The sequence below is a fragment of the Gymnoscopelus braueri genome (genome assembly GCF_963280865.1).
Source record: "Gymnoscopelus braueri genome assembly, chromosome: 1".
NCBI classification, from domain to species: Eukaryota; Metazoa; Chordata; class Actinopteri; order Myctophiformes; family Myctophidae; genus Gymnoscopelus; species Gymnoscopelus braueri.
This window is the reverse complement of record NC_137603.1, coordinates 7714508-7732079: the sequence shown is the minus strand read 5'-3', so window position 1 is coordinate 7732079 and position 17572 is coordinate 7714508. Positions and strand designations below refer to the sequence as shown.

General features: G+C 39.9%; 1 protein-coding gene across 1 annotated transcript in view; it reads right to left on the bottom strand.

The window, feature by feature from the left end:
• The window catches only part of LOC308089246 (uncharacterized protein), a 33845-nt gene extending 17696 nt beyond the window's left edge, over positions 1 to 16149 (bottom strand). Inside the window, exons 1-6 of the mRNA XM_080433860.1 lie at positions 16028 to 16149; positions 11217 to 11391; positions 10035 to 10252; positions 8386 to 8490; positions 5355 to 5487; positions 1106 to 1250 (exon numbers count right to left, since the gene is read on the bottom strand). Coding sequence (XP_080289986.1) covers positions 1106 to 1250; positions 5355 to 5487; positions 8386 to 8490; positions 10035 to 10252; positions 11217 to 11330 — 715 coding nt within the window. The 5' untranslated portion in view covers positions 11331 to 11391; positions 16028 to 16149. The remainder of the gene's footprint in view (positions 1 to 1105; positions 1251 to 5354; positions 5488 to 8385; positions 8491 to 10034; positions 10253 to 11216; positions 11392 to 16027) is intronic.
• Between the last annotated feature and the right edge of the window lie 1423 nt (positions 16150 to 17572).

Sequence of the window (17572 nt, the reverse complement as noted above, 5' to 3'; positions counted from 1 at the left end):
GAGACAGAGAGAGGGAAAGAGGGACAGAGACAGAGAGAGGGAAAGAGGGACAGAGACAGAGAGAGGGAAAGAGGGACAGAGACAGAGAGAGGGAAAGAGGGACAGAGACAGAGAGAGGTAAAGAGTGGGAGAGACAGAGAGAGGGAAAGAGTGGGAGAGACAGAGAGAGGGAAAGAGGGACAGAGACAGAGAGAGGGAAAGAGTGGGAGAGACAGAGAGAGGGAAAGAGGGACAGAGACAGAGAGAGGTAAAGAGTGGGAGAGACAGAGAGAGGGAAAGAGGGACAGAGACAGAGAGAGGTAAAGAGTGGGAGAGACAGAGAGAGGGAAAGAGGGACAGAGACAGAGAGAGGGAAAGAGTGGGAGAGACAGAGAGAGGGAAAGAGTGGGACAGACAGAGAGAGGGAAAGAGTGGGAGAGACAGAGAGAGGTAAAGAGTGGGAGAGACAGAGAGAGGGAAAGAGTGAGAGACAGAGGAGAGGAAAGAGTGAGAGAGACAGAGGAGAGGAAAGAGTGAGAGAGACAGAGGAGAGGGAAAGAGTGAGAGAGACAGAGGAGAGGGAAAGAGTGAGAGAGACAGAGAGAGGGAAAGAGGGAGAGATACGGACAGAGAGAGGGAAAGAGTGAGAGAGACAGAGGAGAAGGAAAGCGTGGGACAGACAGAGGAGAGGGAAAGAGTGGGAGAGACAGAGAGAGGGAAAGAGTGGGAGAGACAGAGAGAGGGAAAGAGTGAGAGAGACAGAGGAGAGGAAAGAGTGAGAGAGACAGAGGAGAGGGAAAGAGTGAGAGAGACAGAGGAGAGGGAAAGAGTGAGAGAGACAGAGAGAGGGAAAGAGGGAGAGATACGGACAGAGAGAGGGAAAGAGTGAGAGAGACAGAGGAGAAGGAAAGCGTGTGAGAGACAGAGAGAAGGAAAGCGTGAGAGAGACAGAGAGAGGGAAAGAGTGAGAGACACTCGCCTGCACTCGCCTCGGAGGACAGACATGGCACAGTCACGCATGCGCACCACTCCCAAATGTAAGATAGGATAATATACAGTATATAATACAAATACAATATCAAAATATATGATCCATATATCATAATGAGAGAGTGAACAGACGTACCGGTGAGAGACAGATGTACAGGCACAGAGCTGAGGGCCTGGTTGCTCATGACGATCTTAGGAGCAGGATAGTGGTCCTCCACCATCACTACGAAGAAGTACTGACCCACCGGGCCATGTCCAGTGAACGTCACCATGCAATGTTCCTACAGTAGAGAGAGGAACACTTTTTAAACAGGGTAATGGTCCTCCGCCATCACTACGAAGGAGCAGTGACCCACCGGGCCATGTCCAGTGAACGTCACCATGCGATGTTCCCAGTGGTGGAAAAAGTACTCAAATTCTTTACTTAAGTAAAAGTACCAATACTGCAATATAGCAATACTCTGTTACAAGTAAACGTCCAGAATTAAAAATTTACTTGAGTAAAAGTGCAAAAGTATTGGCAACAAAATATACTTAAAGTACCAAAAGTAAAAGTACTAAAATAATTTGAAAATAGCAGATCTACAAGCTCTCAACGCGTCGCGATGCGACGCGTTGTGAGCTTGTAGATCGGCTATTTTCAAATAGCCTAGGTATAAAATAGGGCTGAAGTGGTTAATGTACGTTTCATAATATAATCATTTATTATTTATCTGAAAAGTAACTAGTAACTAAAGTTTTCAAATAATTGTAGTGGAGTAAAAGTACAATATTTGCCTCTGAGATGTAGTGGAGTAGAAGTAAAAGTATTGGAAATTGGAAATACTCAAGTAAAGTACAAATACCTCAAAACTTTACTTAAGTACAGTACTTAAGTAAATGTACTTAGTTACTTTCCACCACTGAATGTTCCTACAGTAGGGAGAGGAACACTTTTTAAACACTTAATCCCCATATACAGTACGTTGTTGCATGACAAAAGGCAAGAATTGCAGCTTGAGCTTGTATGAGGTTGTATTGTATTGAAAATGAATAAATAGGGGATTAGCTATTTCCACTATCCGGCTGTTAAAGTCACACACCAGTTTTAGGAATATTTTGTTTTATGCGACGTCGTGTAAATTATTAGTTACAAAATAAAATGAGCAAAACTCTTCTTGCACGCCTACAGATGGACAGATGCATCGGGGAAGGCCAAAGGCCGACCAGCGGTGAAAGGTAAGACTCCCTCACGCTGTCTGTATCAAATGCATATTAACAAATCGCAACGTCTCAGTGCTGGGCCCGGACCGCCGGCCTAGCGGTCCGGGCACTTAGGCTCTGATGTAGCCTGACAGCGCATCGTGGGTTCGAGTCCCGTTCCTGGGTCAATCCTGACGATCTTTGCTGCATGTCTCTCCCCTGTTTCCTGTCCATCTCCACTTAGACTACCAATAAAGGCAGAAAAGACCCCCAATGACCTGATGAACGCCCCCAGAATGAAATGTTGTGTTTCCCATTAACAACATGAACCCTATTCTAGGGTTAAAGAGATATTTCACCGGACAGTTTTTAAGTTGCTTGATTCAGTATTTAGATATTTGATACTCATTTTATCAGACACGCCCCGTGTTTTTTCAATTACTTTTTTCATTTATTTTTTATATTTTTGGGGGGAAATGAAAAAAATTAAATACAATAGAAAAATTAAATAAAAATCAATCAATCAAAAATCAATAATAATAATCGAAAAAAACACTGCCCCCTCACGTATTAGGAGGGCAGGATGAGTCACCAGAACCAAGGACGGGTGTTTTTGATTAATCTAACATGTTAAAAATGTAGTTTGAAGTTATAATGGGTTTGTATAGGAAGGGGGCGTGTCTGATCAAATCAAATATCTAAATGCTGAATCAAGCAACTTAAAAACTGTCTGGGGGCTGACAAAAGCCTGAGGTAGACGATAAAATAACCCAATAACAAAAAAAAAGTCAAATATCCCTTTAACATGCGACAAAAATATTAGTGTAGAGCGAAAACAGGAGGGGGCCTAGTACAGAGCCCTGCATGGGGGACTCTCGTCAACTAAATATAGGATTCATTCAATTGCTGTTTATTTTTTTTGCATTTGATACAGATGGTTGCAAAACATAGACATTTTAACATTCAGGGACCGTTCGTTTTGACCAATCCAATCCAATCCAATCCACTTTATTTATATAGCACATTTTAAAACTTGTTCAGGGTTAACAAAGTGCTGTACAGAAAAAAAACAAATACACTGGGAAAGTTAAGAAAAACACAGAGACAAAGCAAAACACAGAAGCAAAACATACAACAAAGAAGCAAAAAAAAACAGAAAGAGACACATCACTGAAATTACGACCCGAGCAGACAGTGAGACAAAACATAGACCACAGAAACACTCAAACAGGGTCAAACGCCAAAGCATAAAGGTGGGACTTAAGGCGAGATTTAAAAGTATCGATGGTGGGGGCCAGTTTAATATGGGAGGGGAGCGCATTCCATAGAATGGGGGCTGCTACCGAGAAGGCTCGGTCACCTCTAGTTTTCAAATTAGAATTTGGGACCTCAAGTTTCAACTGGCCCGCAGACCGTAGTGACCTAGGGGGGTTATACACCTCTAGGAGTTCAGATAAATACTGAGGTGCCAGGCCATTCAGTGATTTAAAATCAAACAATACAATCTTAAGATCAATTCTGAAGCGAACTGGGAGCCAGTGAAGTGAAGCCAGAATGGGTGTAATGTGGTCATGCTTGCGGGTCCCCGTTAGGAGACGTGCCGCAGCGTTTTGGACTAGCTGTAAACGTGCAACGGAGGCTTTGTTTAAGCCAACATAAAGTGCATTACAGTAGTCCAATCGTGTGGTGATAAAAGCATGAATGGCACGCTCAAAATCATTAAAAGAAAGTACAGACTTGATTTGGGCGAGCAGCCTTAGATGATAAAAGCTGGACCTTACCACAGCATTTATCTGTTTATCAAGTTTGAGCACATTATCAAATTTGACACCAAGATTTGAGACAACGGATTTAACATAAGGCTGCAGGGAACCAAGGTCAGAGGGAACAACACCTGGACCACTAGGCCCAAATACTATGACCTCTGTTTTAATCTCATTTACACTGAGAAAGTTCAGAGCCATCCAAGCCGTTTAGACAGTCAAAAAGAGGTGTCAGGGAGCTGTTGCTATGCTTTTTTAAGGGCATATAGATTTGGGAATCATCAGCATAAAGGTGATAGGAGATGCCATGTTTCTTAAAAATTAGTCCCAGGGGGAGAAGATATAAGGAGAAAAGTATTGTACCAAGGATCGAGCCCTGAGGGACTCCGGACGACAGGGGGGTGGATGATGATACAAAATCTCCAAATTTGACTGAAAAGCATCTCTCGGATAGATAGGATGAAAACCAATCTAAAGCAGTGTCCCTGACACCAACACAATGCTCTAATCGGGAAATTAGAGTTTTGTGATCCAAAGTGTCAAAAGTCACCAGAGTCAGTGGTCCTTAAAGGGATATTTCACTTTCAAAAAAACTTTTGGTCATTTTATCATCTACTCAGGCCTTTGTGAACCCCCCAGACAGTTTTTAAGTTGCTTGATTAATTATTTAGATATTTGATATTCATTTTATCAGACACGCCCCCTTCCTATACAAACCCATTGTAACTTCAAACTCCATTTTAACCATGTTAGATTCATCGAAAACATCCGTCCTTGGTTCTGGTGACTCACCCTGCCCTCCTAATGCGTGAGGGGGCCGTGTTTTTTCGATTACTTTCTTTCTTTTTTTTTTTAATGTTTTTTTTTTTTTTTTTTTCCAAAACAAATATTAAAAATAAATGAAAAAAGTAATTGAAAAAACACGGCCCCCTCACGCATTAGGAGGGCAGGATGAGTCACCAGAACCAAGGACGGGTGTTTTTGATGAATCTAACATGGTTAAAATGAAGTTTGAAGTTACAATGGGTTTGTATAGGAAGGGGGCGTGTCTGAAAAAATGAATATCAAATATCTAAATAATGAATCAAGCAACCTAAAAACTGTCTGGGGTGTTCACAAAGGCCTGAGTAGATGATAAAATGACCAAAAGTTGTTTTGAAAGTGAAATATCCCTTTAACACATCATTAAAACCCCTCAGCAATGCTGACTCAGTGCTATGAAACGCTTTAAAACCAGATTGAAAAATGTCAAAAATGCTGTGTACCTGCAGAAAGGACTGTAATTGTGATAACACAGTTTTTTCAAGGATCTTTGAAATGAATGGAAGCTTTGAAATGGGTCTGTAATTTGCTAGAACAGAGGTATCCAGATTAGGTTTTTTAATCAATGGTGCCACAAACAGCAGCGAGCAGCAGTACATAAAAAGTGGTAAGACTGACCTGGTCCAATTCTATAAAGGTATGTAGAGTGCAGTCGGGACACTCTACCGGGCCGGCGAAGCGGCAGCGCAGCGTGTCTCCGTCCAGATCCTTCACTGACAGATGGTAGTGGTGCGGGCAGTCCTTACGGGCCCTGGGCAGGTCATACACACATTATTATACGTCATACAAGCAGTCCTTACGGCAGTGGTGGAAAAAGTACTCAAATGTTTTACTTAAGTACAAGTATCAATACTGCAATATAGAAATACTCTGTTACAAGTAAAAGTAAGGTACAGTGTTACAAATGTACCTAATACGTAAAGTACAAAAGTAAAAGTACAAAAGTATTGGTATCAAAATGTTCTTAAAGTACCAAAAGTAAAAAGTACTCATTGAGCAGAATGTCAAAATGTATTAAAACATTCTAATCATTTGAAAATAGCAGATCTACAAGCTCACAATACGTGACGCATTGTGAGCTTGTAGATCGGCTATTTTCAAATGGCCGAAATATATGTATAGGGCTTAAGTGGTTAATGTATGTTTTGCGATAATAATCTAAATCTGCAAAGTAACTAGTAACTAAAGCTGTCAAAGAATTGTAGTGGAGTAAAAGTACAATATTTGCCTCTGAGATGTAGTGGAGTAGAAGTATTGAAAAAAGGAAATACTCCAGTAAAGTAAAACATTCCTCAAAAGTGTACTTAATTACAGTACTTAAGTAAATGTACTTAGTTACTTTATATCACTGCCTTACGGGCTCCGGACAGGTCATGCACATATCAAACCACATGATACAGTTACAACAGCGGTCTGCAACCTTTTTTCACATGAAGTGACATGTTTTCATTTTGTTGTCATATCAACATTAAGTTGAATTATTACACGGCTTGGTTCTGATTGGTCAATCGCTGAATTCAGCGATGTGTTATTTCTTGATAATGACCGATGAGCTCAATAACAGACCTCTGTCTAATGAAAGGCTCAGAGCACCTGCTCATATCAACCTGCGCTGCTTGGTTTTATGCTGTATCCAACATGACAGCCATGTAAACAAACACGCCATGTCATTTACAGCTAGACGTTGCTCTCAAGAATGTTTTTGAAAACATTTGAAGCGAGAAATAGACAATGCAGTAACCGAAACTAGATTCTATTTGACCAACACTTCCTTGTTTTCTGAGGCGACCGCGTCCGCCCAGCACAACACTTATGGAATACTTTCATTACCTTAAGGAGGAAAGGAAATACTTTGTTTTGTTGTTACTTTTTGGGTCAATTAATTAATTAATTAAGTAGCCGTGTAATAAGCGGGATAATTGACGCGTCGCCGGTCATTATTGAGAAATAAATCCCTTCATGGTGATTAGGCTAATCACCCTGCCGGGATTTATTTCTCAATAATGACCGGCTACCCGTCAATTATCCCACTTATTACACCACAAAAAGGTTTGAGAACCACTGGTCAAACCGGAAGTACAGGAAGTACAGAACTACATGTTGTCCAGCAGCTCACTGTGACTTCCTGTACTTCTGGGCCAGAAGCCCTGTGCTTCTGGGTAGACACTTTTGGCAGTGATTCTTGTACATAATAATTCAATGCATTCGATGTAAGGATTAGGGGTGCAACATTTAATCGAACTAATCGAATTAATCGATTGAATACAGTAGTAAAAATACCTACAATAAAATGGCAGATCTACAAGCTCACAATGTGTGAGCTTCTAGATTAGCTACGGTATTTTCGCAATTTGTTTATGCATTACGTTAGTTCGGAGTATAAAATGGGCATCGGAGTATAAAATAGGGATTAAGTGTTTAATCAGCTAAATTGATTTAGTCAATTCCCCAAAAATAGATTCGAATTATTTTCCTGTCGATTTGTTCGAAACCTATTGAAGAAAACATTTTCCATTAATTAAAAACTGTTATAGATAGAACAGTGACTAAGAAGATAGGCTGCCCTAGCGAGTCTGATATCTTGTCTAGAGGGGCGGGTTCAAAATCTCCGGAGAGAGAATCCGCCGGATCCCATTGGTTCACCGATCTGTGCTCCCGCCCCCCGCGCCCCTCCTCCTCCCCCAATGTGCAGCATTGAGAGCCCTGACGTCACAACATTTGGAGCGACGCCCACTGCACTCTGGTTGGTTGGGGAAAATCACCCACTTCCTATTCCAGGAACGTCAACAGGCTGGTCCAGGCTCTTATTTTTGAGCAAAACACGAAGGAAAATAAAAGCCTGGAGATGGAGGCTACTAAGAAGATAATTGATAGTTACAGCCCTAGCGCATTTAACCCATTAAAATCCGGAAAGCGTCTGTGTCATTTTAGCTTGTAGCTATATATATATATATATATATATATTGTCTCTGTCGGGTGGAAAGCTCATTATGTCCAAAACCGTTACTTTTCAGAGCCTGAAAAGAAAAATTCAAATTTAAAAGTAACAAGCAGATCTACAAGCTCAAAACACGGCATGAGCGCGCCGCGTTTTGAGCTTGTAGATCTGCTGCTTTTGACGCTTTCGTGTGACGCTGTGGTATGGTCAAGTAGGGCGTTAATTTCAGTGGTGGAAAAAGTACTCAGATGTTTTACTTAAGTAAAAGTATCAATACTGTAATGTAGAAGTACTCTGTTACAAATAAAAGTCCAGAATTCAAAATTTACTTGAGTAAAAGTACAAAAGTATTGGCATCAAAATATACTTAAAGTACCAAAAGTAAAAGTACTAACATTTTTGAAAATAGCAGATCTACAAGCTCACAGCGCGTGAGCCTAGGTATAAATAGCCTAGGTATAAAATAGGGCTAAAGCAGTCAATGTATGTTTCATAATATAATAATTTACATCCAAAAAGTAACTATTAACTAAAGTTTTCAAATAATTGTAGTGGAGTAAAAGTATAATATTTTCCTCTGAAATGTAGTGGAGTAGAAGTAAAAGTACTGAAAATTGGAAATACTACAGTAAAGTAAAAAATACCGTAACATTGTACTTAAGTACAGTACTTGAGTACATGTACTTAGTTACTTTAAACCACTGGTATTACCTCAGAGGAGGCGGCAGACCCACATAAGGCGGTCGGTTGAGTCCTCCATTATTAGGCCGGATGGTGGGCGTGGCCTTAAATGACAAATAGAATGCCACACTGGACCTGTTGGTGAAACACAACGACACATGTTGACAAATCTGGAGTTTCCTGTAAATTGGTCTCAAAACAGGCCAAACTGATTTGGTCCCTGACGTGACGTCACGTCAGGGTACAATCCCTCCCATTTTTCAGTTCCAACCAAAATAAAAATAAAAATATTTTTTTAAATTTTAAATGTTTTCTTATTTTTTTCTTATTTAAAAAAAATAAAAACCACACAGAACCATGCATACAAACTGGCTCAATAGCGCCCCGTGCCAAGGACAATGTGGTATTGCAGGTGAAAGTGCTTTATAAGCCAGAGAGAAGTTAGTTGGAATGAGTATACATGTATCTGAGGCTTGATTTAGGCTCAAACCTTTTGAAAAACGTTTGAGGGACATAAACAATATGATATTAAATATTATTATTATTTTTTAAATTCATGGTGTAGTCCCTTTAAATCATGTCAAAGGTCATGTCTCACCTAGACACAGGATCTGACATGAACTTCGACCTGATGGTCAAGATAAAGATACGTTTATCCCCTGAGCAAGCAGACAGGCTCTATTGGCTCAATGGCAGAAATGGCAGCACGTAAGCAGGAAACCGCAGGTTCAAATCCGGGTTAGAAGAGGAAAGTGACAGTTTTAAGGCCCTATAGCGTTCAGACTGGCAGCCGAAATCCAGCCTGAATTAATGATTTTGGTGTCAGATTGGTTTTAATGCAGTCTGAACAAGGCTACGGAAACGGATTCAACCGGAGTCAGACTGAATAAAAACAATCTGACTCCAATCTGGATATAGGCCATAAATCAGATTTGGGCTGCCAGCCTAAACAGGGCCTACGGTCCTGTTTCTCATACATACAGTATTGCATGCATATTATTCATTGGTGGAAAAAGTACTCAAATTTTTTACTTAAGTAAAAATATCAATACTGTAATGTAGAAATACTGTGTTACAAGTAAAAGTCTGGAATTCAAAATGTACTTGAGTAAAAGTACAAAGTAGTATTGGTATCAAAATGTACTTAAAGTGCCAAAAGTAAAAGTACTCATTATGCCAAGTACCATTTCACAAGTTTTCAAATGTATAAAATGTATGAAAATCATTTGAAAATAGCAGATCTACAAGCTCACAATGTGTCGCATCGCGACACACTGTGAGCTTGTAGATCTGCTATTTTCAAAAGGCCGAAATGTATATAGGGCTGAAGTGGTTAATGTATGTTTTGTAATAATAATAAAAATCTACACAGTAACTAGTAACTCAAATCTTCATATAATTGTAGTGGAGTAAAAGTACAATATTTGTCTCTGAGATTGTAGTGGAGTAGAAGTAGAAGTATAGAAAATTGGTACAGACTTGAGTAAATATACTTTCCACCACTGACTCAGAGAGTGTACAAATCTTTGGTTCCATTTGTACGGGTCCATTTGGTTCCATTTGTACACTCTCAACCGTGGCCTCTAAAATATCAAACTGGAGATCCTTGAAAGGATAAGGGGTTGAGAACCACCGCTCTAGTTGAGATGACACTAGTAAAAACATGATATAATCGGTACCCTAGGGTGATGGTGGCGTTGTAGTGGCTGGGAACGGTCTTCTGCCACTGACGAACACACCACGGGGAGGTGATGTTGGTGGGTAAGGAGTCGGACGTAGTATGGTTCATACATGGCTCTCCTGATGCACACCCTCCGGACAGGTCTGGACACGAGTAGGTCAGGGCCGGTGAGGGATATTTAAATAAGGGGGCCAGCACCGTGAAATGGGCCCTCACCTGCAACAAACACGCTTAACATTAAGGTAATGTAACGATTAATCGTACATTGATTTAAATCTATTTAACCCATTAAGACCTGGGACGCATCTGTGGCATTTTTTAGATTTGAGCCAAAAAAAAGCATTATTTTACACTTTGGGCTATTTAAAAATAGCAGATATACAAGCTTGTAGCGCGGCACCGAGTCCCCCCGCTTGTAGATCTGCTATTTTAGAAAAATCGAGAACATTGGTGCAAATCTTTGAATATATATATATTTTAAAGCAAACATTTGTAACAAATGATATAAAATATCGCGATGCAAACAGCAGAGGGTGCGTAAAAAAAAAGAGAGGAAAATACAGGATATTTACAGAATCGATTAAAAAAAAGTATTTTGTCTGGAAATCTATTTTGTGTTGAAAAAAATCGTGAAAAATGTTATCGTGAACCTAGTATCGTGATTCAAGTTAACATATAAATATTTGATTTATTTGATTTGCACCACAGAATATATACATAATGCATAGTATACTAGTTATTTCCTATAGGAACGATGACAGATAGTTATCGTGCCGGTGCGGTAAGAAACCCTAGGTGGTCTTAATAAGAGATCCTCATCGTTTACATTACATACAATTTGAATTTATTATACTAAAAACACACAAAAAAAATCTCATGACTAAATACTAAAGCACACAATGCCGGTATTGTATTTTGCATTGATTTGTAGTGGTAATTAAACCAAAAAACGATTTAACATGTTCACAAGGGATTGTGACAATCCCAAGCCAGGCAATGATGGAAATCTTAAATTCCTTCTAACATATAAATTGTGTATTATATCTTAAGTGTTTTAATGCATGAATATATGAAAACTAGCCAATATACACACACACACACACACACGCACACACGCACACACACGCGCACACACGCACACACACGCACAGAGAGAGTACATTAATAAACCTCTACTCACAGTACTGCTGTCCAGGGGAACGACATGGACCACTGCCCCCAGAGAAGAGCCTTCACAGGCGGGTTGCAACAGAGCCAGAGCCAGGAGGCTCCATGTCACCACAGAGTGGAACATCTCAGCTCTCTCCACACAGGTTGGTAGGGCTGTGGATGTACTGTGTAGGCTTGTGTGTCCTCTGGGAATACATGGGGTGGTAATTACACACAGTGTGTGGAAGAAGTACCCAAGTGTTTTACTCAAGTAAAAGTATCAATACTACAGTACAACGTGGAAATACTCTGTTACAAGTAAAAGTCCGGAATTCAACATTTACTTGAGTAAAAGCACAAAAGTATTGGTATCAAAACGAAGTTAAAGTACCAAAAGTAAAAGTACTCGTTATGCAGAAATCTTCCATTTTCATGTTTTCAAAATGTACAAAATAATTTGAAAATAGCAGATCTACAAGCTCACAACGTTGTGAGCTTGTAGATCGTCTATTTTCAAATAGCCGATGTCTTGTCTATAGGGCTGAAGTAGGTTAATTGTTTATAGTGGTTTTGTAATAATATTTAAAATCTGCAAAGTAACTACTAACTAAAGTTGTCCAATAATTGCAGTGGAGCAAAAGTACAATATTTGCCTCTGAGATGTACTGTAGTAGAGTAGAAGTAGTTGTACTTAAGTACAGTGCTTGAGTAGATGTACTTAATTACTTTACACCACTGATTACACATCACATAAAAAAACACTATAATCATGAATAGACACACTAGCATGAAATGGCCGTAGCTTCTAATAACACAGTGCTGATTAACTCTTTGTTGTGCTAGTGTCTGATTTAAAAACATTGCTTGAAATTGAACACCAGACTATCTAAGATCTGGCGGGAAAATTAAGCCACATTGATTTTGGAAAATGCACCACTCCTATTTCTTCTGTGAAGCAGTGTGACGTCTTGTTTTACATTTTGACAACCTGAGAGGCAGCTGCCAAACAAAACGTTTGAGCGTCTGATGAGGCTAGAAGCCTTTATTTGTACTCTCAAGAGTTAAATGAACCCAATCCATTAAAGGGACACTTCACCCAAAAAAAAAACTTTGTTTCAATGGATTAGTCACCCCATGGGGACTTGAATTCATGGATATTTTTTTGACTCATTCCTAAAGACAATAATTTGATGACCGGCAGCGGTTCCGGTATAGGAGACACAACGAGTCTCCGTTGTGTCTCCTATACCGGAACCGCTGCCTATACCGGTCCGCTGGTCATCAAATTATTGTCTTAGGAATGAGACAAAAACTAAAAAAATATCCATGAATTCAAGTCTCCATGGGGGTGACTAATCCATTGAAACAAAGTTTTTTTTGGGGTGAAGTGTCCCTTTAAGACCTGGAACGCATCTGTGTCACTTTTTGATATGGGCTGAAAAGCATTATTTTACACTTTGGCTATTCAAAAATAGCAGATCTACAAGCTCACCGAGTGCCGCGCTACGAGCTTGTAGATCTGCTATTTTTGAAAAATCGATGTGCGCAAATTAATATATTTATATTCTTTTAATTTAAAGTGAAACATTTTAACTCAAATCTTTGCTTCTGGGGGGTCCCTGGAACAAAACCATTTGAGATGGGCGGTCCGCGGCCAAATACATATCGTTTTGGGGGTCCTTGACATGAAAAAGTTTGAGCACCACTGATATAGAAACATAGGTTTTTCAGAAAACTGTTGGGACTTAGAAGACATTAGTAAGAATCGGCCTCAGGTCTTAATGGGTTTTAACACACACTGGGTTTTTTTTTCCAGCAGAAAGACTATAATTCAATCTGTAATAATGTCTGTTTTTGACTATGGGGATATATTGTATATGCATGCTTCACTCTCCACACTGAAGCCTCTTGATGCAGTCTACCACAGTGCCCTGCGTTTTATTACTGGCGATGATTATCTCACCCATCACTGTATTTTATATGATAAAGTGGGTTGGCCATCTCTCACAGTACGTAGAGAGCAACATTGTATTTTATTTATTTATAAGGCCCTGTGTGGAAAACTTCCTTTGTACCTATCCTCGCTTCTGAAACCTAAAGTTACAGGTCATTCAACACGTTCACAAACCCACATTAGATATACCAGTCCTCGTAAGAGCAGTGAACAAGGAAAGACTGCTTTCATGTATTATGCTCCACACAAATGGAACAAACTTCAGGATACTCTGAAACTGGTGCGATTGGTCTCAATTGAGACATTTAGGGTGCTTCTCGAGGACACACTACATAGTGATTGTACCTGCTTCATGTAACTCTATGCTTATTTGCATCTGTGACACTGTAATATGACTCAAATGTTTGTTATTGTTTTTCATTATGTATGTATTGTATTTTATATGCTGTCATCAAGGCGTCCTTGAAAAAGAAAGCTTGCTCTCAACGGGCTTCCCTGAATAAATAAAGGAAAAAGAAGAAAGAAATAAAGAGTATGTTACTGTGTACGCTACAGTAACTGGGTGGGATACTGTAAGGCACTACAAACTACAAAAACACACGTTTCTGAGACTAGAAGTCCGGCATGTTTCAGTTTACCAATGTTATCAGTGACAATAGGTTCATGATTTGTAGTGCCCTCCCCCCCACCCCCACATCCAGTTATTACACTGGCCCCGGGGCGCAGTCTGCAGAGAGAGAAAAGAAAGAGAAAAACCCATAGGACAAGACAAACAAGACTAGACTATAGGACAACAAGAACACACACACACACACACACACACACACACACACACACACACACACACACACACACACACACACACACACACACACACACACACACACACACACACACACACACAGAGTGGTGGAAAGTAACTAAGTACTGTTCTTAAGTAAAATGTTTAGGTATTTGTACTTTACTTGAGTATTTCCAATTTCCAATACTTTTACTTCTACTCCACTACATCTCAGAGGCAAATATTGTACTTTTACTCCACTACAATTATTTGAAAACTTTAGTTACTAGTTACTTTTAAGACATAAATTATGATATTATGAAACATACATTAACTACTTTAGACCTATTTTTATGCATAGGCTATTTGAAAATAGCCGATCTACAAGCTCACAACGCGTCGCATCGCGACGCGTTGTGAGCTTGTAGATCTGCTATTTTCAAACATTTTAGTACTTTTACTTTTGGTACTTTAAGTACATTTTGTTACCAATACTTTTGTACTTTTACTCAAGTAAATTTTGAATTCCAGACTTTTACTTGTAACGGAGTACTTCTATATTGCAGTATTGATACTTTTACTTAAGTAAAACATTTGAGTACTTTTTCCACCACTGCACGCACACACGCACGCACGCACGCACGCACGCACACACACACACACACACACACACACACACACACACACACACACACACACACACACACACACACACACACACACACACACACACACACACACACACACACACACACACACACACACACACACACACACACACACACACACACACACACACACACACACACACACACACACACACAGTTCACCCTAAAAAAAGTACTTTTTTTCTTATTGATTAGTCACTCCATGTCTCCATGGATGGAGACTCTTTGACTGAGGCACAAAGTGACGCGCTGTGAGCTTCTATATCTGCTTTTTTCAGTTTTTTAATAGCTAACGTATAAAATATGGCTAAAGGGGTTCAAATGATTGTGAAGCTGTATTTAACACATTTTGTTGGGGACCCCTCAAGGACCCCCACTTTGAGAGCCACTGCTGTAGGTCACTTTGTTTGTCATCAGAGACGTTTCTTTAGACAAGCGTATTCATGTCTAATAGAATCAAATGACTACTTGTAAATAAAAGGACGTATGACAGCAATCTTACATGTATTTTGCAATACTTAAGATGCTGCCGGAATATTTAAATGTTGGGACAAAACATTTCAAAAATGTTAAAGCTGTAGTGGTTTGAATAATAAAGGTATTTAAATGGGCTGTGGCCCATGTGTGAAGCATAGTGTCGATTTAGAAGAGCGAAACCAAATCCCCAAAGAAACCATTTACCACTCAGAGATAAAAGAGATTGCTGACAATGTATACTATTTGAACTAATTAACGTGGTATTATTTAGTTGATCGACCTCATTCTGTTAAAAAAAATAAAAACCCAACCAGAGCCGTCCCAACTGGTCAGTTCTGGTTGTTTTTGAGCCAACCTGTGACGGTCACAGAATAGCTCATAATTATACTACCACTTGTACTCAAAGCCAGTGGTGGTATAAGTACTCAAATGTTTTACTAAAAGTATCAATACTGCACTGTAGAAAATACTCTGTTACAAGTAAGTCTGGAATAAAAAAAATTACTTGAGTAAAAGTACAAAAGTATTGGCATCAAAATGTACTTAAAGTACCAAAAGTAAAAGTACTGTACAGAATGTCCCATTTCACAAGTTCGTCACGTACAAAAATCTTTTGAAAATAGATGTAGATCGGCTATTTTCAAATGGACGAAATGTATACAGGGCTGAGGTGGTTAATGCATGTTTTGTGATAATAATCAAAATCTACAAAGTAACCAGTAAGTTTTCAAATAATTGTAGTGGAAGTAAAAGTACAATATTTGCCTCTGAGATGTAGTGGAGTAGAAGTCAAATTATTGAAAATTGATAACACTAAAGTAAAGTGCAGTAAAGTAAAAAAAAATCCTCAAAAGTGTACCCAAGTACAGTACTTGAGTAAATGTACTTAAGTTACTTTGCCTTTGATGAAAGCCCAAAAATCAAAGAGGCCTAACAGAGAAGTGAAATATTACCACACATACCTTTACTGCCTGTTGTCAAAGTTTGACCAGCCAAAATGTCCCAATTATTAATCCCAGGGGTCTTGATTGGCTTCCACTAAAAACACATGATTACAGTAAGTGTTCCTGCAGTTCTTGTCAACACAACACTGACTGACTGACAGGCCAGGCCACATATTCAGTGGGTGGAGTTTCCTGTACTTATGGCAGGTATAGAATGATGTTAGACTGGCTAGACCAGAGACATTGGGAGTTAGGTATGATAATAGGTCAAATTACACAAAGGGAGGACTTAACACCTTGGAGAATTATAATAGCGCAATTATATGCGCTATTAATGATACAATGTTCTGTGAAACTCTTTAAAAAAAAAAACACCTGGCCATCGATTCCAAGTGTCCTCCCTAGACCCTTCTTCTCCCTCCTGGCTCCCAAGCAGTGTTGCCAATGTCTGCTTATTATAAGCCCCCAAAATTAATATGCATTTGTCCGTGGGCCCCTAAGCATCTGAAAATATTTTGTGCCAGGGGCTCCCATATCAGATTTGTTGTGTTAATAAACCAGCATTTTCCAAACATTTTTTCAAGTTAAGTTGAAAATAGCAGATCTACGAGCTTGTAGATCTGCCATTTTCAAATAGCCCATCATATGGCCTAGTAGTGGCTTATTTTGGGCTCGTTTTGGTAGGCCTGGTAGCTTGCTTCTCGCATAATCGGGCAACACTGCTCCCGAGCTATGGCACAAACCCCCCCCCCCCCCCCCCACCCTCAGTCAGGATTGCAGACTCACTTCCCATTATCCACCAGTCTGAAAACTCCACAGCGCCCCCTAGCACTGGTACCACTTATTCTCACCTTTTCTGATGGACGCTACGCCTCTCACAATTATTACATAATCGCAATTATTTGAGCGACAATTAATCGTCAAGTCAATGTTCATAATCTTGACAGCCCTAATAGAAGCTAGTTATACTATTCAGATGTTGGTCATTTAGATTTTTTCCTTGACCACAAATGTACAGAATTTGAGGTTTACCCTATTCCACGAAACCTGGATTAGGGATAAACCGGGTTTAAACCGGGTTTAATCGGCTATCCTGGCTTAAATTATCCAGGAATCGGTTTCACGAAAGCTGAGTTAGCTCGGCAGATTAACTTAGCCAGTAAACCTGGATATGTTTATCCATGATCCTGTTTCACAAAATAAAATTGAAGCAATCCTGCCTTAGTTACCATGGCAATTTAGCTGTGAAGTCAGCCTGGTCCGGACCAGGCTAACAGCCAAGCTTTATTAATCCAGTGCCTTGTTCTTCAAGTTTTGTGAAATAGCTGTTGGTCCAATGACTCCAATCATAAACCAATGAGTTTTTCCACACTTATTCAATTCTTATGCGAAAATCGAAGATCTACAAGCCCGAAATGTTTTTGTCTTACGGCGGCCGGGGGTCCCCGGCCCCCCATGGACCCCCGGCCCCCTGTGTACCTCCGGACCCCCGGCCCCCCGTTGACCCCCGTGGACCGGGGACCCCCGGCCGCCAAAAGGCAAGCTTTTCACTTGTAGATCTTC